At 37.5% G+C, this 23,236-nt stretch overlaps 1 protein-coding gene across 1 annotated transcript; it reads left to right on the top strand.

Moving 5' to 3' along the window:
* LOC104241508 (putative late blight resistance protein homolog R1A-10) lies at positions 1–20,062 on the top strand. Its single transcript, XM_070161098.1, has 5 exons — positions 1–290; positions 362–909; positions 1,119–1,191; positions 1,417–2,031; positions 19,753–20,062. Exons 1-5 carry the CDS (start codon positions 1–3, stop codon positions 20,060–20,062), a joined length of 1,836 nt encoding a protein of 611 aa, XP_070017199.1.
* Positions 20,063–23,236: the final 3,174 nt, after the last annotated feature.

Genomic DNA, 23,236 nt, shown 5'->3' with positions numbered 1-23,236 from the left:
ATGGATATGATATACAAAAAGTTGAAGGGTCGGAGGTATCTTGCTGTAATGGATGATCTTTGGAGTAGTGACGTCTGGGATCTTATGACAAGAACTTTTCCAGACGATAATAATGGGAGTCGAATTATTTTGACTAGTAGGCTCAATGATGTGGCCATGCATGCTGACCCTGACAGCCCTCCTCATGAGATAAGCCTATTGAATGTAGATGAAAGTTGGAATTTACTTCATGACAAAGTGTTTGGAATAAAACAGGTTTGTCCTCCTGAATTAGAGGATATTGGGAGCAAGTAGCACAAAAATGCCAAGGACTACCTTTAGCTCTTCTAGTGGTTGCAGGACATCTCTATAAAATTGCTAGAACACCAGAAAGTTGGGGAGATGTTGCCAAAAGTGTAAGTATAGTTGTTGCTGATGAACCAGATATATGTCTAGGTGTGCTTGCTATGAGTTACAATTACTTACCTAATCATCTTAAATCATGTTTCCTTTACATGGGAGTCTTTCCAGAAGATAGTGAGGTTGAGGTTGAGAGAATGATAAACTTATGGGTTTCTGAGGGTTTTCTATTGGAAGAAAGGCACAAAAGCATAGAAGAAATGGGAAGAGAGTGTTTGGAGGATCTTCTTAGCAGGAATCTGTTAATGGTTAGAAAGAGGAGATGGAATAATGAGGTGAGAACATGTGGTGTCCATGATCTGATTCGCGACTTAATTTTAAGAGAAGCTGGGAAAGAGAAGTTCCTGCAGGTTACTAGAAATCATGAAGCCACTAATCCTTCTGCACAGAAGCTTCGTGTTCGTCGCTACAGTTTCCATTCAAGCATTTATCAGGCTGCCTGCTGGGAGTCATCATCCATTGATCTCACCCGAACTCTGCACTTTTTCCAACAACAACAACAACGACCCAGTATAATCCCATAAGTGGGGTCTGGGGAGGGTAATATGTACGCAGACCTTACCCCTACCCTATTCCGTCTTCGTCCTGCTCAACTTGTACCCACCTGCACTGAACTCTGCACTTTTTCCATGGATTAGAAACGCCTTCTAAACAAGTTCCTCATTTTGAGCGCTTCAAACTGCTAAGAGTGTTGGTAATCTTTGGCTTTATATTTCAAGATTTTCCACTTGAAGTAACAAAATTAGTACATCTCAGATACCTTGAATTCTACTGTAAAGATGATATTCACTGGTTAGTCTCAGAGCTTCATAATCTGCAGACCTTGATTTTTGGGCACCGAGGTTATAAATCTCCAACTATACCTGCGTCCATCTGGAAGATGAAACATTTAAGACATCTTCACGTGAATGGTTTCTTTTCCTTCCCCCAGAGTATAATAGACAGTTTTGGGTTCTTTTCTTTTCTCCAAAATAAGCTACAAAATCTGGAGGTACTTTCCTGTCTAGCTTTGTCCAGCTGTACTTCTGAATTGTTTTCTGCTATTCCGAATCTTAAGAGACTGACAGTTCATCATGAAGAAGAGTTGACAGAATTCGAGCGCGTGGAGATTTCCCAGCACCTAAGTAATTTTTCCCGTTTAAAAGAACTTGAAATATTGAAGTTCAGGGGCAACAGACAATACTTTCGCCGAATGCCGGGTAAGTACTCTTTGCCTACATCTCTGAACAGCTTGACTTTAACAGATACTTATTTACCGTGGGAAGACATAGCAAATATAGTAATGTTGCCAAACCTCGAAGTGCTTAAAATTAAATACCATGGATTTTATGGTGCTTTCTGGAGATTAAATGACAACGAGATTTTTAATCAGCTTAAATTACTCCTAATTAATGAGACATACCTGAAGCACTGGGATGCTGGAAGTGTTAACTTCCCAAAGCTGCAACGCCTAGTTCTGAAAAGATGCTTCGACCTTGAAGAAATCCCTAAAGATTTTGGGGAAATTTGTACCTTGGAGTCAATAGAATTGCATAAATGTAAAACTTCCGCTGCAGCATCAGCTAAAAATATTCAAGAAGAGCAAGAGAGCATGGGGAATGATTGTCTTAGTGTCCTCATTAATGATTGTAGGTAAGACTCACACTGTCTCAATTTAGTGTTTGCTAATCTGTTCAATGATCTCTCTTTATTTTATGTGCTCCATTTCTTCTTATACATTGCCTAATGATATAGTTTTACAAGTCAAGCAATGATAGTTGAAAAATCTACAGAACTTAATCAAAGAAGTCCACATCCCACTTAACATATGGTATTGTCCTTGCCTTGGACATCATTGATATGCTTCAAGAATCATGATAAATTCCTTCTCCTTGGTTTTGATTTTAAGTTCAAAAAAGTTGGTCGTGCTAAAAGGACAGCTCGGTGTACTAAGCTCCCGCTATGCGCGGGTCCGAGGAAAGGCTAGACCATAAGAGTCTATTGTACGCAGCCTTACCCTGCATTTTTGCAAGAGGCAATTTCCACGGCTCGAACCCGTGACCTTCTGGTCACATGGCAGCAACTTTACCAGTTACGCCAAGGCTCCCCTTTCAAAGCTGGTCGTGCTAGTTAAGAGAAAATGGTGTGTTTGTAGTGACTCTCTCAAGTAGTGGAAAGCAAGGGGAGATAGATCACTTGTATATTGTTCTTTACGAAATGAGGTCTCTTTTCTGTTCCTTATGACTAAAGAACCTAAGTTTTCCTGGGCCGTGTTGCTAATTGTTCTTTTATTTTTGTAGTTTTGTTGCAAGTGAAAAGTTAATGACTAGATGGTTTTTTATGATGGTGTATTTCATAATGTTACCTTCCTCAATTTGAGTGCATATTAGAGCTTCTCTATTTGCCCTATACTCTTGAAGAGTTGCATGTCTTAATGTTCTGATATCTATTCCGTATGCTTTAATACTACTGAATTAACAAAAGGCAAGAGATAGGAATTTTGAGGTAGAAACACAGCCTGCTTGCTACAGTGAGATTTGATCAAAGACTTCAAAGAATTTAATGAGAAGCATCAGGAGTGAAGTCGACACGTTCTGCTAGAACTTAATTAGAAGGTGTTATCGCTTGTTACTTCTTCATCAGCTAGTAATTATTTCTTTTCTGTTCCTTTATTTATGATGGAATAACAATTTGCTAACCAAAAGAACCTCTGACTGTTGATTTATGCCCGCTAAGGGTGACTCTTAATTAGAAGTTCATATTCGTACAGATTCTGAAGAGGATTTTACCATCAATTAGGAGTACTCTCTTGTGTCATGAATATATATGAAAGATTTTCTATGCTATAAGTATGCATTTCTCTGTTGATATGATGATTGATATATATATATATATGTTATACTAGAATGTTTGCTTGAGAAACTCTATGAATGTGCAAAAGTTTGCTGCCTGTTTTACAGATCTCAGATTAAACTTTACCAAGATAGTAAAATTGGCTAGGGAAATATTAACAAAAGACAAGAGATAGGGGATTCAAGCTGAAGTGGAAACTTCTACAAAGAACGCATTGATTTAAAAAAAAAAAAAAAAAAACCAGTAAAGAACGTATTTAGAAGCCCGGCGAACTCAAAACATGTTTAACAGAAGCATCCGTGCAATGTTTCTAAAGAGTGTAGTCATCCATAACCTTGATTCCATGTGATCTCTTCTTTGGTAGTAGTAAGTGAATCATAATATTAGAAAAGGTACTTTCAATTGTCTGGGAACCTCTTTCTCAATTCTCCTAGATCAAGATAGAATTGTTAGGGTTAGTGTTAATTTTCTACTTTAACTAGAATTACCTTTTTTTGGGAAAAAAATTCTTTGTGGAAAAGCATTTTTGGTGGAATAGGTATCTTCCATATTTGACTAATTGTGAAGTTTCGCACTTCTTCCTTATCATAGAAAAACACAATAGCATCCGCAATATATATTCCTTAGAGTTTTGAGAATTTTGGTTAGGGGGAGAATTTTCTCTCGATATTTTAGTATTCTTTTTTATGTTAGTAAATTCTTTTATGAATGTAGGTCAATTAATTAAACCTTTTCTTTTAGTATAATTTTATTTTTATCGTCTGATTTATCGTTGCTAAAGTTTATTTTGTTAACTTACACATGATGCCTTGTTATTTCAATCCCAATAAGAATATCATCCAATATTAGAGTAGGAGGATAGATCACCTATTCCTTTATGACTAATCTGATCTAACTTCTACGCAGGATGTGTTGCAAATTGTTCATCTCTCTCTCTCTCTCTTTTTTTTCCCCTATTGAAAGCTCTAATTTAATGAAGATTGTTCTAATTTAATGCTATATCTCTCTAAAATTACTATAACATCCAATTAATGGTGTGTTCAGTTATAGTAACAATTGATTGGATGTTTGATGTTCTAATTGAGGTTGTATATTGATATTTGCTTAGTGAACTTAGTTTGATAGTGTTGGATGTTAACATAGATTGAATTGAACATGTCGAACGTGGTGGAATCTAATGGGGCATTGGCATTTATCTCCGCTTTTTGTGTCACGTTTTAACTTGTGTCCGCTTTGCAAAAAAAATTGCAAGCGTACCCGCTTTTTTCGCATAACTTTAGCATACGGGACGGGACTGAAGTAACAACGACAATCACGCAAAACTTCAGCATTCTAGTAGCCAGACCTAAAGTTCAGTTCTAGAGCTGAAGTTTTTGTTTTGTAACTGGCGAAGTTTTTGTTTTTGTAATTGGCGAACTTTAGCTCTATAGTTTTTGTTTTGTAACTGGCGAACTTAAGCTCTAGAGCTAAAGTTATTTAGTTCATTTGTAAAAACTTTAGCATTATTTATGTTTGTTTGGGATCTTGGTCATCTGTAATTATGTAAACAATATAAGAATTTGGTGTTACAGTCAAATAATTAGGCCCCCTACCACCTTTTACGTTTAGCAAAAGAGCACGGCTCTTCTTCATCAGTTGCTGCTGTTTCCCCACTTCATGACAGAAACTGAATAGGTGTGAATGAAAGAAATAGAGATAAGAGTAATAAGGGTACTCATCTAATATAGTTACAGCTAGTTATTTAGTTCATTTGTAATTATTTATAATTTTTTTAAAATAATTTAATAAACATATTTATGGTAATCATCCCATGAACTGAAGTTCCATAGCAGCACCAACAGCAACAGAAGAAAGAAGGAGGAGGAGAAAGGGGGTTGAAGTTATTTAAAATGTGAGTACAAGTTAAAAGTTAAAAAAAAATAAGTATAGATTAAATGAGGACGACCAAATAGGGCGCCCGTACAATTTTTACGAATCTAATCAAAGAAATCTTGAGTGGGACAATTGAAAATGTAATATCCTTGTACCATTATGGATTTGATTTCAACATGCCAACAGTGGCCCAATTCATAGTGGGCAGCCCAAACAAGAAGGCCCAAATAACTGATTGCTGATGTAGTCTATTTTACATTTCTATCAAGTCTTTACTTTTGTAGCCACATTTACTTGTCTTGTGTCCATATTCGTAAAGCTGGTTGTATATAAGGATCAAAAGGATCCAGAAATGCGGTTAGATTCATTTTTTTGTCTGAAGTAAAAGTATCTTCTTCTCTCTATACTTCTCTCTTCATGTAGGTTTTCTATATCAAATTCATTTCCGCAATTTATTTTTAGTGATCGAATATGTTGTAGCTAATGACAAATATTTGTTACACTTGGTGCACCTTGTATGTGGTATATTCGTTGATGGAAAAAAAAAGTACTCCAGCTATTTTGTATGGGTTAACGCACTTGTTTGTACGAAACCTAGCTGACAAAGTATCAAGATAGCGTGATAAATTTTACAGTGATCGTACGCAATAATATACTTCTTATAATATATGAGGGTGAAGTACACAAATAACCCTCAAAGTAAATAATCTTGAATCTTTATCTCCACTTGCTTTATAGGCATAACTTCAAGTCAACACTTTTAACTTTTGACTTTAAAGTTGTCCCTATGAGGCAAGCGTTGGTTAAAAATTAAATATCATCCGAAAAAGTGTCATATTACTGCAATTTTTGAGTATATATATGATGCTGACGCATTACCATCCGTGGTTCTCATGCGATCCAGTTATAGCTTTAATGCAAAAACATTAGACGACTTTTTGTATTAGTAAGATGTACTTTGCTAAATAACGAATTCATAATTCCAGTAGATTGCTTGTAGTTATGCTTCTCATCTTCTTTTTCCTCCTTAAATATGTTTTTCCTGTCAACTCGTTTAGGTTCGATTAATTCCAGTAGGTTGCTTGTAGTTATTTTCTTTTTTTATGAACACACAGATAATTAAAATGGAGATGAAAATTCATGTAAGAGAAAAAAAAAAGGTTACTGCTGAGTTACATTGGCTAATTGACTTCTAAAACTCTTACTGATGCCAAAGCCTGTTTTTATTAAATTTATAAAAAAAATATAAACATGCTCAATATTAGTCTGGCGGGTTAATTTCATTTTCTTTGCGCCTAGTGGACCTGCAGTCGAGTTTGAGTTATGAAAAGGGATTTTTTATCTTCCTATACACTATGTGAAACCTTAGTACCCTCACTACTAGAGTTTTAATTTAATTATATGATCATATACAATTTACCAATTATATAAAAATAAGTTTTAAATGAGTATCCCTTTATATTATAGAGTAATGAATAAGGAATATCAGTTATTTCCTTATCCCTTTACTCTCTCTCTCCCCCCCTCTCTCTCTCTCATAGCCTCAAGATTCACTTCGCTTTAGTTGGTCATATGTCTCTCTCTTGCAAAGCCTGGAGACTCATAAGGAGTACCAGTTTATGATTTAAAAAGACAAATGCTCAATGAAGTTAAAATCACAAAGCCTGAAGATTCACTTCACTTTAGTTGGGCTATAACATATGCGGAGACTTTAATCTCTCCTAATTCTCTGTAGAATTATAAATTTTGAAGGTGTTTGACTCTCCACCATTGACAGTCATTAAAAAGTTTTGAAGCATTAAAATCGAATTTGGGTTTTCAAAATTCATTATTTGTTTGGATTGGGTGCTGTTGCAAACAATTGGAAATATCATTTGGAGTTTATATCTCAATTTTGAGTGTATTTTGGTGAAGATTAGACTTGATTTTGGCTGAATTTCAGATTGAAACTCGAAGAAGAAGAAGAAGAAGAGGGGAGAAAGAGAAAGAAGAGGAAGAAGAAGAGGAAGAGGGGAAGAAGAAGAAGAAGAAGAAGAAGAAGAAGAAGAAGAAGACATGAGATATAATATACTTACGAAATTGCGAAATTGTAGTAAAGTTGTATTATAATTGTATGTAAATTATATTCTATTGTAGTTATATATATATATATATATATATATATATATATATATATATATATATATTTTATTTGAATGTTGTATGAAAATCGAAAAATAGTTGAATAATGTATGAATCGTTGTATAAAATTTGTATTCAAGTTATCAATACTATCTTTTTACATAAATTTATTGATATGTATCAAAATTAATGTATGAATCGTTGTATAAAATTTGTATTCAAGTTATCAATACTATCTTTTTACATAAATTTATTGATATGTATCAAAATTGTATTAAGAGATTAAGGTTTGATTGGAGTTTTAGAGAGGAAGAAGCACACACCAGAGACAAAATGTATACAATTCAGATACAAAATATCTACCAAAGACATATTATATAAAAATTATATTTAAGTTGTATGATATTGTAGTTGTATTTAACTGGGTTGGACAAAAGTTGTAGATAAGTTACAAATAAATTATATAATATATAATTAGTTGTATAAAATTTATTTTTACTATGTATAAATCAGATACAAATTATGCAAAAGACATATTGTATATATTCGTATTTAAGTTGTATGATATTGTAGTTGTATTTAACTATGTAAAATAATGTATGAAAGTTGTAGATAAGTTATGAATAAGTTGTATAATATATAATTGGTTGTATGCATTTTTTTTACTATGTATATTGCTGTAGATATTCAATTTTGCATTAAATTTGAACGAAGTTTATTTTTAATTTGTATGCTGATGTACCATACATTGTTCTTTTTCTCAATTGATTTATTAAGGAAAGAAGAGTAGAGAATGAATTCCAAATAGACTCATGTCCACCGATTCATATTTATTTGAAAGGAAAAACTTGAATATTGATGGGAATTGAATGATTTGGGTAGAGAAATTTCAAGTTTCATATTAAAAGCCATCATCGCAGTTTGGAGAAATTGAGTTTTATATGAGATTTGAATTTTGTGTGAGAAATTAACTGGGTAGCATAGATTCTTATTGAAAATACTAATACAAAGTTGAATCCGAAGTTTGGAGGCGATTAAATTTAATTTTTTCCCACTCGAAAGGCCTTGGTATAAGTGAGTTCCAAATGATCCAATCTTTTATGTTCATATAGTTTAATTTCTGCCTCCTAACTAAACCAGATATGAAATAGAAACAAAACGTCTGTTCATATGGCTACTCAAAGAGGCATTGCTATTTCAATTTTCACAAAACAAACTACAAATTATGTATTTGATAACAGAGACACACACAAGAAGACGAGGAGAACCAGAAAAAAGAAGGGGTTCGTTAGGGTCCGAGCAGAATTGGTGAGATTGAATTTAATTTGAAATCTTCTAAAACTTTGAATCTGCTTAATTATGCTTTTTCCTTTTTGTAACTGCAATTCCGTTTATTATGGCTTAAAATAGGTAATACACAAATGAAAGGAGTCTTATTAAAAGAGGAATGGAGAGAAAATAGGAAAATGATATAACTAAATCTCCTAATTGAAGGCACTAATAATAGATTGTATATAATTTGTAAGTAATCCTTGTTTAGGGCGGGTAATATATAACATTAGGACAATTTTAATAAATAAGTTTTAAATATTATATAGGAAGAAAAAATCTCGTAATATAAATCTCGTACATTGATGCTCACAGTTAAATAACAAAATGTATATTGGAAAAACAAATTTACTAGCCATAGTAATGTAACTTATTTTGCTTTGTGGATCTGTAGGCCCAGGAATAACTCCTTTATCCATTCTCATAAGGAATTTGTCATGCAATTAAATTGAAACTTGAGTAGTGAGGTATTAAGGTTTCACATGCAATTAAATTGAAACTTGAGTAGTGAGGTATTAAGGTTTCACATAGTGTATAAGAAAGTAAAAATCCTTTTATATTATTGTAAGACTTGTATTAAGGAAATGAGTTCACGCGTCCCTCTCAGGATTACATAAAGAAAAAAAAATGAATGAAAACCTACTTAGGAACAGGCAATTCCGACTATTACTATCATCTGAAGTTACGAGACTTGTTAAAATTGCTAAATAATAGTGCAATATAGAGGAACCAAGAGAGACAAAAAAAAAGACCCCATATTTTTTGTATCTTATATACGAAAATTATACAAATTTTATATATACTTTTTCGATTATCATATGTAAATAGTTTCTGGCGCCGGCTAAAATTGATAATACCCCTAAAAAGAATGAAATAAAACCTGTTTAGGAACAGCTTAATAGGAAGCTCCTAGTATTACTATCACCTGGAGTTACCAAACTTAATAAATTTCTAAATGATAGTGAAATTGCAAGAGAAGCCAAAAGGAAAAGAAAACAAGCACTTAACAAAGAATAGCGAGTAGTGTATATGCACATCACATTGAATTGAGCTGTAATTTAATATTGTGTTGCTATATTTTATTTTAAACGTACAATTCCATTATCATTATCAAATATCCTCTATTCTAAGAAACTGAGAGTGAAAGTCTAAAGTCTATAACGTGACACTTTTTCTTATGATAAATGTAATTAGTTACAGACATAGGATGATCCAGGATCTATACTCAATGGGTTCAACCTTGTTTTTAGTATTGAACTCGCTATATTCTTAAAGTTATGAGTTTATATCTACAATATGATGCGATTTTAGTAAGCTTTTGCATATAAATTTATACTCCGTGTCAAAAATTATGGTTTCAATTGAACCTGTTGATACAAAGCTACGTCCGCCCTCGGTTAAAGAGCGAAGCTATTCTTCTTCCAGGGAGACAAAATTCGTTCTTCTACAGGCCGAACCCTCAATTTAGATATCTTTGCTTCTTCTTTTTTTCACCATCCCCCACCTTATTTTAACAAGAAAAGAAAAGAGAAGAGAAAATGACATCACTTTCTTCGATTGTCCACTTAGATATAGTAGTTGTTGTTAGTTATACTTTAGATTTGGGACCAAATCATGTCCCTATCATCCCATTTGACCCAAACATCATTTTAAGTCTTTTCTTAGTCATATTTGCAGTCATGATGTCTAATGACTCTTTGAGAAATTGGAACCCAAGTCAGCAGCATCTTGTTTTTGGCAACCCCACTTTGCTTGAATATATGCACATTATGTCTCACCCCTTTCAAAGTATAATCGCCTCTATAATTGCTCAGACCACTAAAAATCATAGGCCACTACCTATCATGCATTTTGCCAACATAATCATTATTTATTTTCTTACTTGATTTCTTGTTTGACCTTAAGAACTAGGGCAAAAGAAGAGAGAAAAGACAAAAAAAAAGAGTAACATATATTATGTTATCCAACCTCCATTTATGGTAAAAAGGTAGTCTATTCTCTCCTATTTGCGGACTGACAAAAGCCAATTATTAGAGATTCCTATTATTACCGCAATCTAAAAAACTGAGGCCAAAGCCCAATCATGCAATTGATCCTACTAGTACAATGTTGGTCGATTGAAATTTGAATACATGATTTGCTGGAAACTTATCCTTAGGTCAACCAGATTTATGATATTTCAAGATTCTTTTTCAATACGAAGTAGTGGGACAAATGGAACTTGCGAAATTAAAGAATCTAAAATTTTAAACTCAATACCTTATACTTATCAATTCAAACCAAGACCAAACACTAGTCCAATTTTGTAGTTAGGTCAGGAGGATTGTAACTACCCGGAATTCCCACTGCCGGGACCGTAATGACTTGCTAGGCAAACCAACGTTAAAACAATTTATCCTTTTAGCAGTTTAAAATTAATTAATGAAGAAAAATTGAGTCAACTGCAATAATCCAAAATATAAATACAGAAGCTAAAACTGTAAAACATCTGCTACAAATCCCTGAATCCGGTGTCACAAGTGCATGAGCTACTAGAGTAATACATACAAGGGTCTAAAATAAATACAAGTGTCTGAATGAAAATACATAGCTAAATATAAAGGGGAAGGGGACTCCAGTAGCTGCGGGCGCTGAGCAGTCATACCTCAAGTCTCCGCAATTGTCCGATCCGAGCATGCTAATAACCGCTGGTGGGACCGACTCTAAAACCTACACAAGAAGTGTAGAGTGTAGTATGAGTACAACTGACCCCATGTACTTTGTAAGTACCGAGCCTAACCTCGATGAAGTAGTGACGAGACTAAAGGGGTGACTTGCACTACAACCTGTACGCAATATATAATAATGACAGAAAATAGAAATACGGGACATGGTAAAATAGTCAACTGAAAATAACAGCCACAGCCTCAAGAAATAACTAGTGTCATCCAAAATTACGAATCCTTAATAGTTCAACTAAAAATACAGGTAACCAACACATCTAATGAAATAAAAATATATAGATTGTTGCGGCGCACAACCCGATCTCACTAGACAACACAAAATTCTCCCTTATTTCATCGTAATAATATCAACAATAATAAATAATAATAAATATTGTGGTGCGCAACCCGATCCTACCATATATCAAGGTCAATATCATAATTCACCCTTATTTCACCATATTAAACTATTCGTATTGCACCTGTTGAGGTGTGTAACCCGATCCCACCTTACAGTACGAATTGACCCTTATTCCACCATATCAATCCACCCTTATTACATCTGCTGCAGCATGCAACTCGATCCAACTATATCAGTACCAAACACTCAATATACACATTCAAATCAACAGTTCGGAACACAAAACCTTTACGATCAATAAATACTAAACTGAACCAAAAAGGAAACCTTGTACCATATAAAGATCTACAAAAGTAATACTACACAGCGAGACCAATCCAGCAATTAACAATTAGAAGGCGCAAGAAAGTCAATTTAAGTAAATAGTAGGGAATCATGAGACTATGAAAAAAGCTAACACCATTAACAGGAGACGATATTGATTAACATGTAGCAGTTAAGCATTGAAAACATTTAGAGCATATAACAGTTAAAGCAGGGAAAGAAATAATCAAGGAAAAGCGGAAAATGAGGGAAAACCGATAATTCGGCGGCGTATAAGCACTCGTCACCTTGCATATACGCCGCTCACATGTGAATCACATAGCACATAGTCCGAGAGTTCCTAATACCATCAAGTCAAGGTTAGACACAACACTTACCTCACTCCACAATCAATTCAAAGCTCCACCAGGGCCTTTCCCCTAGAATTCGCCTCCAAACCACTCGTATCTAGCCACAATTAACTCAATAATATTAAATATTGCTAAAAGAATCAACTAAAATGTATAAATTTTGATTTCCCAAACGTTCCCCCAAAAAGTCAAAAATCGACCCCGGGTTCACTGGTCAAAACCCGAGGTTCGGACCAAAATCCATTTACCCATTCGCCCTCAAGCCCGAATATGTAATTTGTTTCAAAATCCGACCTTAATTCGAGGTCTAAATTCTAATTTTACAAAAATTCCTAATTCTACCTAAACCCCCAATTTCCACCATGAAAATCCTAGATTTTAAGTTGAAAACTCATAAAATGTAATGGGTAATTGAAAGAAATTAGGTAAGAATCATTTATAAACAAATTGGGGAAGAAAATCTCTTAGGAAAATCGTCTCTAGGCTTTTTAGCTTTTGAAAATTTGAAAGAATGGAAAAAATCCCGTTTTCAAGTCTGTTTTAATCACTAGCGTCAGGCCTTCTTCGCGTTCAAGATGGGCTTGCCGCATTCGCGAAGGGTAGCGGCCCAGAAGACCTACGTGTTCACGAAGGGTTGCACGCATTCGCGAAGGGTCTGTCCCCCCTGGCCATAGCATTCACGAGCCTTGGCTCACGTTTGCGTAGAATAACATATTGATCCCCAACCCACCTCTAATAACTCTGACACGTGTTGCCGGTCACGTTTGCGAAGAGCAGACCCCCTAGTGCTCCGTGTTCGTGACCATGGACTCATGTTCACATAGAACAAAACCATACCCCAGCCCAGTTCACACTTTGCGTTCACGAGAGTACCTTAGCGAATGCGAAGATGGAAACCAGAACGCACCTGAAACTGCAGAAAACCAGATTTTTCTAAGTTCAATTAACCTTGTAGCCTATCCGAAACTCACTTGAGCCCTCGGGGTTCCAAACTAAACATGCACACAAGTCCTAAAACATCATACGAACTTGCTCGCATGATCAACTAGCCAAAATAACATCTAGAACCATGAATTGAGCACCAAATCAAATGAAAATTTCAAGAAAAAATTGAAACTTCTATTTTCACAACCGGATTGAATCGCGTCAAACCAACTCCGTTTCTCACCAAATCTCACAGACAAAGTCATAAATATAATAATGAACATATACTAGGCTTCAGAACCAAGTTACAGACCCGGTATCAACAAGACCAAACATCAGTCAATTCTTAAAATCATTAAACTTTCAAACTTTCAATTTTGTATCAAAAATCCATATCTCGAGGTAGGGACCTCGGAATTTGATTCCGGGCATATGCCTAGGTCCCAAATTATGATACAGATCTACCGGGACCGTTAAAGTACAGATCCAAGTCCGTTTACTCAAATGTTGACCGAAGTCAACTCGTATTAATTTTTAAGGCAAAATTCTTATTTTTATCAGTTTTTAACATATAAGCCTTCCGGAAATAATACCTGGACCGTGCATGTAAATAAAAAACGGCTAAAACGAGGTTTTTAAGGCTTCGAAATACAGAATTTGATTTTAAAATATAAGATGGCCTATCAGGTCATAACACCGACCTTCTATTCCAAACAATTTTCCACTTATTCGGCAGGGACATTAGTTGAACATGCTCTGCAATCTTTATGTAATTTTTTAGGCCTCTAGATTTTGACTTTCAATATAAATCCAACTCCAAAAAATAGCTTATATAGGAACGAATTTCAAAAATCATATAAGGAAACAACAACTCATTCTTTCAACGATGTGGGAAACTCTAAAATGCCTTGCGTACACCTCAACACAGCATTCCCTTAATTAATGTAGGAGACTCTAACATTTTAAAACAATATGTGAAGTTACCTTACATTTGTATAGCTTTTTAAGTGTGTTTATTTTGGAAAAAGGCATAAGTACCTCCTAAAACTAAGCTCAAATTTTCTGTTGCATACTTTATCTTTATGGGAGTCTGATTACCCCTTGAAATTTTTTGAAGTGGAATAAATACCACCTTAAATGTCACAACCAAATCTATTTGACGTGTATATTTCTTTTTAAAAACTAATTTTCATTTTTTATTCTTTTTTCCCTTTATTCCTCTTCTTCTTTTGCTTGTCTCTTCTTTCTCATGTTTGCGTCGCTTCTCGTCACGTCATTCCCATTTTTTTCTTTCTTCTTTTCCTTTCTCTCCTACTTTTTCATTTTTCCTAGTTCCTGGTTCTCTTCCCAAAAGAAACTATTGAGAATTGGGGTTTTGATGATTAACAAAATGTGTCCAGGTGAATGTCGCTAAGAACTAGGTCCTCAAGGTAGCTGCTAAAGTGTTCTTAGAACCAGATTCTCAAGGTAGATGGTGAAGGTTCTTACAAGGCAATAAAGTTTTCACAAAGTTACTATGATCCTAGATTGCTGGAAAAAGGCTGTTAATATGATAGTGTGATAAGAGTCATTGTCCAAGAAAATATGCTCACATAAGTGATAGACAAGAGTCACAAGATTTGTGAAGTCCTTGAAACTGTAGGAGTCCTATCAAATTAAAAGTTGACTATGTATAGGACTCCCAAAAGATCTTAAAGTCTAGTGAATTTAAATACTTTCTTGATGGACTAAGGACACTATCCTTTTGCACGTCAACTATGGAACTACATTTTCAATACTCAAGCAATTACTAGTCTTAGTGTTCTTCTTGAGTCTATTAGTTAATGTGTATTAGGAAATTGATTTATAATCAAGTTGTCATTCATAATATGTTAGTTGGAGCAAGTGTTTGAGTGTGCAAGTTAGAGTAACTTGTTATTCACTTAGATAATTGAAGTAGGAGAACTGTGTGGATATTAATTTACAGGTCTTGTAATCAGTATATTTGGCTCATTTGTTTTAGTGAAGTTGAAGCTAAAATCCTACGTGGTAGGTCGTGGTTTTTGCACATTTGATCTAGGTGATTTTTCATGTAAAAATTGTCGTCTTTATTTTTTACTATTTATTTTGTTTACGCTTAAAGAGTAAGAGAAAGAACCAAGTTCTTTAGTAATTTAGGAAGGCACTCAATCTAACAATTGATATCAGAGTAGGTTCTCTCAAACGTGGTTAACACCTAGAGAGATATTGGAAGCAAAATGAGTACTCCACCTAAAATTAACGAAGGACAGTCAACTGCTAGACCACCTCTGTTCAACAGAAAATACTACAGTTGGTAGAAAATACTACAGTGGGCAAGAATGGAGGATTTTTGTAACGACCTGACCGGTCGTTTCGAGAGTTATAGCCCTGTTCCCCCATTTTTTGCTCCTTTTGTGTTCTTCAGCTATATTTTTGACTTACCGAGTTAGTCGGTTCGGGTCCGGTGAGGTTTTGGAGTGAATTGAGATACTTAGTCTCTTATGAGAAGGTTTAAGTTGGAAGAGTTGACCGGATGTTGACTTATGTGTGAACAATCTTGAATTTAAATTTTGATGGTTCTGTTAGCTCCGTTAGGTGATTTTGGACTTAGGAGCGCATTCAAAATGTGATTTGGAGGCCTGCAGTAGAATTCGGCTTGAATTGCCGAAAGCTGGATTTTGGCGATTTTGGTCGGCAGTGGAAAAATTCGATATCGGGGTCAAATTGAATTTCCGGAAGTTGGAGTAGGTTTGTGGTGTCATTTTTGACTTGTATGCAAAATTTGAGTTCATTCGGACGTGGTTTAGCGGGTTTTGGCATCGGTTGTGGAATTCAGAAGTTTAGAAGTTTTTAGGCTTGAATCCAAGTGTAATTTGGTGTTTTGATATTGTTTTGAGTGATTCAAAAGTTCAACTAAGTTTGTATGTTGATATATGACTTGTTGGTATGTTTGGTTGAGGTCCCGATAGGCTCGGGGTAATTCCGAATGGTTAACAGGGTGTTTGAAACTTGGAAATTGTAGCCGAAGCTGTTGTTGCTGGTGTTTCCGCACCTGCAGAGTGGGGACCGTAGGTGCGAGGCCATAAGTGCGTTTGGGGAGGCACAGATGCAGACGTAGAGGAATTTGGTCTTTTTTGCAGAAGCGGAAGGTGAGGTCGCAGGTGCGATGAGTTGCCGCAGATATGGAACCTGGTGGATTAAGTGAGTTCCACACTTGCGATTGAAATTCCTCAAGTGCGGTGTCACAAAAGAGGAAATAGGACCGCAAGTGCGGTTTTGCTGGGCAGAAAACCATAGCTCAAGGTTTTGTTCTCCATTTTTGATTTTGGGTTTGAGGAACTCGGGAGAGAGGCGATTTTCGAAGTATTTCAAGGAGCAACGTTGGGGTAAGTGATTCTAACCTATAATGATATAAATTTCATGAATCCATGGATTAGAGAGTGGACTTTGAGGATTTGAGTGACCAAATGAGGTCGGATTTTGATAAATTTGGTATGGTTAGACTCGTGAGCGAATGAGATTTCTAGTTTTGTTACTTTTGTCGAATTTCGTGACGTGGGCCCGGGGGTTGGGTTTGGGTGAATTTCGGGATTTGGCCTATAATTTGGTATTTTTCTTGTGGAATTGGTTCCTTTAGCCTATATTGATCGTATTGTGTTGCTTATGGGTAGATTCAGGACGTTCGGAGGCTGAGTCGAGAGGCAAGGGCATTGCGGAGTAGGAGTTTGCTTGGTTTGAGGTAAGTAACGCTTCCAAACTTGGTTCTAAGAGTTCTAAACCCCGAACTATGTGTTATGTGATTAGTATTGAGGTGACTCTCATGCCAAGTGATGGGCATGCACCGTGATAATTGTGGCCTGGGTGATTCCATGGCACCGTTTAGTGACTCTATCCTGTTGATATCCGTGTTATCATCATGTGATAACGTAGTTGAGCAGTAAATCATGTTGAATATCATGTGTAGGATTTGTGTCGGTATTGTTTGGACCCTTAGCGGTTGTTTCTTGCTGTCATCTCACTAGTTTTCACTTAATATTCCGTACCCAATCATAATCATGCATTCTTATATCATATCTCAGTCTTAGTTAATTATTGATTCATCATGTCATTGTTCCGAGTTGTTTTCATGACATTGTGAACTTATGTAAGACTAGAGAGGTTAATGACTGAGTGAGGCCAAGATCTTGGTTATTAGTGACAGTTATGGGATCATTCTGCACGTTGAATCAGTTATATTGATGATTATGATAGCGCTTGGACTATAGGAGACCCTCCGAAGTCTGTAACATACACCTAGTGAGAGCAGTTGATATTATTAAGGGATGGATCTTCCTTGGACATGGATCTTGTCCGAAGCATTGACACCTAGATATGGATCTTCTCCACATGGCTGAAATGGCCTTCCTTAGTACGGTGTTACTGTTGTCAGTGGTGTGTATATATTCCGGGATGGATCTTCCCTAGGCTGGATGGCCATACACAGTACCGGGTGGTTGGTCACTTGAGAGTGGAGGTACATGGTGCATTTTCATACATTCTCTGCATTGACACGTAGAGATTAGCTGAACTTTATACCTCATATTGTCCATATTAGTATTTACTTTACTACTTGAGTTGAATACTTGAATTGAAAGTATGCCTACTTTTCAACACAATTTACTTATGTTTACCTGTTGAGGTTAAGTTCGTCACTACCGATCAATCCATAGTTTGGATTTGTTACTTACTGAGTTGGTGTACTCACGTTACCCCTCTGCACTTTATGTGCAGATCCAGGTATCTCTGGCCACGGTAGCGGCTGCTGATATTTTCTGTTGCTGATCAATGTAGATAGTAAGGTAGCTGCCTGGCGATCGCAGTTATGCTTTCATTTTCTCTATCTTCCCCGTAGTTGTATTTGGATTTTCCCAGACTATGTTAGTCTTGTTGTTATCAGAACAGTTTATAGTAGTGGCTCATGACTCAGTGACACCCCGATGTTTGGGGCTTTACTTTCTGCATTTCTATTTCTTTTTGAGTTCAACTCTTGTTTTCTTTTATGAAATTCTACTAAACATATGTATTTTGGCATAGCTTTTAATGAATTATGGTATTATTGTGGAAGTCGGTTGGCCTAGTACTATGGATAGGCGCCATCATGACATGTTTGAGTTTAGGGTTGTGACAAGTTGGTATCAGAGCCTAGGTTACATGGTGCATTTTCATACATTCTGTGCATTGGCACGTAGAGATTAGCTGAGCTTTATACCTTACATTGTACATAGCAGTATTTACTTTACTGCTTGAGTTGAATACTTGAATTGAAAGCATGCATACTTTTCTATACAGTTTACTTCTATTTACCTGTTGAGGTTATGTTCGTCACTACCTATCAGTCCATAATTTGGATTTGTTACTTACTTACTAAGTTGATGTACTCAAGTTACCCCTACATCTTATGTGCAGCTCCAGGTATCTCTGGACTCGGTAGCGGCTGCTGATATTTTCTGTTGCTGATCACTGTATATAAGGTGGCTAGCGATCGCAGTCATGCTTTCATCTTCTCTATCTTCCCCGTAGTTGTATTTGGATTTTTCCCAGACTATGTTAGTCTTGTTGTTATTAGAACAGTTTGTAGTAGTGGCTTATGACACAGTGACACCCCAATGTTTGGGGCTTTACTTTCTGCATTTCTATTTCTTTTTGAGTTCAACTCTTGTTTAATTTTATGAAATTCTGTTGAACATATGTCTTTTGGCATAACTTTTAATGAATTTTGGTAGTATTGTGGAAGTTGGCTGGCATAGTACTATGGATAGGCGCCATTACAACAAGTTTGAGTTTAGGGTCGTGACAAGTTAGTATCAGAGCTTAGGTAACATAGGTCTCACAAGTCATGAGCGGGTTTAGTAAAGTCTTGCAGATTGGTACGAAAACGTCTGTACTTATCTTCGAGAGACTGCAGAATCCTTAAGAAACTCCACATTCTTGAAATCTTATTGTGTGAATCTGTTGATACTAGTAACTAAACTTCTGTTATTTTATTCTCTCACAGATGATGAGGACACGTGCTACTGAGTAGGATGGACAACCACCAGTGCCACCAGTTAGGGCCGAGAGAGGCCGAGGTCGCGGTAGAGGTTGTGGTAGGGGTAAGGGCATAGCCCGCACAGTAGCTAGGGCATCACTTGCAGATCCACCAGTTGCCCAGTACAGGATCAGGTCCCAGTTGTGGATGCACCAGCGGGACCAGCTCAGGCACAAGCTGTGCCCTTTGTGATTCCAGGTCTTCAAGAGACCTTAGCTCAGATTCTGACCGTGTGCATCAGTCTTGATCAGGCGGTCTCTATTTATACTACATCAGCCACTTCTTAGGCTGGAGGAGGCACTCAGACTCCTGCCGCCCATACACCCGAGCAGGTTGTTCAGGGAGTTCAAACACTGGGGGCACCACCAGCCCAGCCGGTTGCAGCTGCTCAGGACTATGTGGTTCCTACCTGTTTGATGATGAGCAGCATAGATTGGAGAGGTTTGGTAGACTTCATCCTCCGACTTTCAGTGGTGTAGAGGGCGAGTATGCCCAGGATTTCTTGGATAAGTGTCAGAGGATTCCCCGTACATCAGGTATTTTGGAGACCACTAGGGTCTCGTTCACTACTTTTCAGCTCTCTGGAATAGCTTTCACTTGGTGGGAGGCTTATGAGAGGCGTAGGCCGATTGGTGCAGCGCCACTTATATGGCAACAATTCCCCATTCTCTACCTAGAGAAGTATGTGCCACAGTACCGTAGAGAGGAGTTGCACAAGCAGTTTGAGCAGTTAAAACAGGATGATATGGCTGTGATGCAGTATGAGATGAGATTTTCTTAGTTACCCCGTCATGCTGTTTGGTTGGTTCCCATAGATAGAGAGAGGATCAGGAGGTTCGTTGATGGCCTCGCACATCAGCTACGGATTCTTATGACTAGAGGGAGTGTTTCTGGTGCTTCTTTTAAAGAGGTTGTTGACATCGCTCGGGAGATTGAGTCTGTTCGCCACCAAGAGCGGGTTGAGAGGGAGGTCAAGAAGCCTCGAGGATCTGGTAGTTTTGGTGGTGTTCCTTCTAGAGATCAATTTCGCCCTGGCAAAGGTCGTCCTTTCAGGCATGCTCAAACGGCCCGCCCAGTTCACCGTGGTGCAACATATGGCCATGGTTCTCACAGTTCTCAGCAAGGCCGCTCATCTCTTAGTGCCCTTCCAGCTTAGAGTTTGACTCATGCACCATCAACTCAAGGTTCATCTATGCTTGGTCCTTCTAGCAGGTATCCCGGTGCTCGGGGCTCCCTTCATTCCCCACCGCCATTTACAGGGAGAGGTTACTTTGAATGTGGGGATTTGGGTCATATCAAGAGGTTCAGTCCCCACCTTATGGGAGGTTCATCCCAACAGAGGAGTCAGCCTTCGGCTTCAGCACCAGTTACTTCACCGCCCGCCTAGATAGCTCAGGGTGGAGGTCAGTTAGCTAGGGGTTGCCCTAGAGGGGGAGGCTGGTCAGGCCTATTTCTATGCGCTCCCTACTAGACCAGATGTTAGTATTTCAAATGCTGTGATCACAGGTATTATCTCAGTTTGCCATAGGGTTGACTCTGTATTATTTAATCCTGGTTCCACTTTTTCATCTATGTTATCGTATTTTGCTCATTATTTGGATACGCCCCGCGAGTCTCTTGTTTCATTTATTCATGTATCTACACCAGTGGCGATACTATTGTTGTGGACTGTGTATATCGATCATGTGTTGTGACTATTGGGGGACTAGAGACTAGAGTGGATATGTTGCTACTTAGTATGGTTGACTTTGATGTGATATTGGGCATGAATTGATTATCTCCCTGTCATGCTATTTTGGATTTTCATGCTATGACGGTGATGTTGTCTATACTGGGAGTGCCACAGATTGAGTGACCAGGTTCATCGAATTATGTTCCCAATAGAGTGATTTCATTCTTGAAGGCCCAACAGATGGTTGTGAAGGGTTGTCTTTCTTATTTGGCTTTTGGGAGAGATGTCAGTGTAGAGACTCCTACTATTGATTCATTTCTAGTGGCGAGGGATTTTCCGGATGTGTTTCCTGCAGACCCACCGTGCATGCCACCGGACAGAGATATCGACTTCGGTATTGATTTGGTGCTGGACACTCAGCCTATTTTTATTCCACCGTATTGTATGGCACCAACGGAGTTAAAGGAATTGAATGAACAACTTCAGAAACTCATTAATAAGGGGTTTATTCGGCCTAGTGTGTCACCTTAGGGTGCACCAGTTCTATTTGTGAAGAAGAAGGATGGCACTATGAGAATGTGTATTGATTACAGGAAATTGAACAAAGTCACAATCAAGAACAAGTATCATTTTCCTCATATTGATGATTTATTTGACCAGCTTCAGGGAGTGAGGGTGTTCTCCAAGATCGACTTGATGTTAGGGTATCACCAGTTGAAGATTAGGGACTCAGACATTCTTAAGGTAGCTTTTAGGACCCTATGTGGTCATTATAAGTTCCTTGTGGTGTCTGTTGGGCTGACCAATGGCCCAACAACGTCCATGCATTTGATGAACAACATGTTTCGGCTATATCTAAACTCGTTTGTTATTGTATTCATTGATGATATCCTGGTGTAATTTCATAGCTAGGAGGAGCACACTGAGCATTTGAGAGTTGTATTGCGGTAGTTGAAGGAGGACAATCTTTATGCTAAGTTCTCCAAGTATGAGTTTTGGCTCAGTTCAGTAGCGTTCTTGGGGCACGTGGTGTCCAGTGAGGGTATTGGTTGATTCGAAAAAGATAGAGGCGGTCCAGAGTTGGCCCAGACCATCCTCAACCATAGAGATTTATAGCTTTCTTGGTTTGGCGGGTTATTACCGTCGGTTCATGTAGGGATTCTCTTCTATTGCATCGTCCTTGACCAAATTGACCCAAAAGGGTGCTCCTTTCAGGTGGTCGAATGAGTGTGAGGCGAGCTTTCAAAAGCTCAAGACTACCTTGACCACAACCCTAGTGTTAGTTTTGCCATCAGGTTTTGGTTCATATTCAGTATATTGTGATGCTTCTCGGATTGGTATCGAGTGTGTTTGATGCAAGAGGGTAGAGTGATTGCTTATGCTTCACGTCAGTTGAAGCCCCATGAGAAGAACTACCATGTTTATGATTTGGAGTTGGCTGCCATTGTTTACTCGTTGAAGATTTGGAGGCACTATCTCTATGGTGTGTTTTGAGAGGTGTTTACTAATCATCGTAGCCTCCAACGCTTGTTCAAAGAGAAGGATCTCAATTTTAGGCAACGAAGATTGTTGGAGCTGCTAAAGGACTATAATATTACCATTTTGTACCATTCGGGAAAAGCCAATGGCTGATGCCTTGAGTAGAAAGGTAGTGAGTATGGGTAGTCTTGCATTCCTTCTTGTTGTGGAGAGACCTCTTGCAGTTGATGTTCAGGCTTTGGCCAATCGGTTTGTGATATTGGATATTTTGGATCCTAGTCGGGTCTTAGCTTATGTGGTTTCCCGGTCTTCATTTTTTGATCGTACTAGAGAGAGCTAGTATGATGATCCTCATTTTCTTGTCCTCAAGGACAAGGTTCGTCATGATGACGCCAGAGATGTGACTGTTGGTGATGACGAGGTATTAAGGATGCAGGGTTGGATATGTGTGCCCAATGTAGATGGGCTTCGGGAGTTGATTCTTGAGGAGGCCCACAGCTCGTAGTATTCTATCCATCTGGGTGTTGCGAAGATGTACCAGGATTTGAGACAGCACTATTGGTGGAGGAGTATGAAGAAAGATTTAGTTGGGTTTGTAGCTCGGTGTCTCAACTGTCAGTAGGTGAAATATGAGCATCAGATGCCGGGTGGCTTGCTTCATCAGATAGAGATTCCAGAGTGGAAGTGGGAGCGGATCACCATGGATTTCGTAGTTGGGCTCCCACGGACTTCAAGGAAATTCAATGATATTTGGGTGATTGTGGATCGGTTGATCAAGTCCCCGCACTTCATTCCTGTGTGTAC

The sequence above is a fragment of the Nicotiana sylvestris genome, chromosome 11 (assembly GCF_000393655.2).
Source record: "Nicotiana sylvestris chromosome 11, ASM39365v2, whole genome shotgun sequence".
Lineage (NCBI taxonomy): Eukaryota > Viridiplantae > Streptophyta > Magnoliopsida > Solanales > Solanaceae > Nicotiana > Nicotiana sylvestris.
Note: the sequence above shows the minus strand (reverse complement) of the source record. Positions and strands in the feature narration are given on the sequence as shown.

Coding starts and splice junctions, on each gene's coding strand:
- LOC104241508 (XM_070161098.1), top strand. CDS start 1: ATGGATATGATATACAAAAAGTTGAAGGGTCGGAGGTATCTTGCTGTA. Junction 291..361: donor TTAGAGGATATTGGGAGCAA/GTAGCACAAAAA, acceptor TAAAATTGCTAG/AACACCAGAAAGTTGGGGAG. Junction 1,192..1,416: donor TGTAAAGATGATATTCACTG/GTTAGTCTCAGA, acceptor AGCTTTGTCCAG/CTGTACTTCTGAATTGTTTT.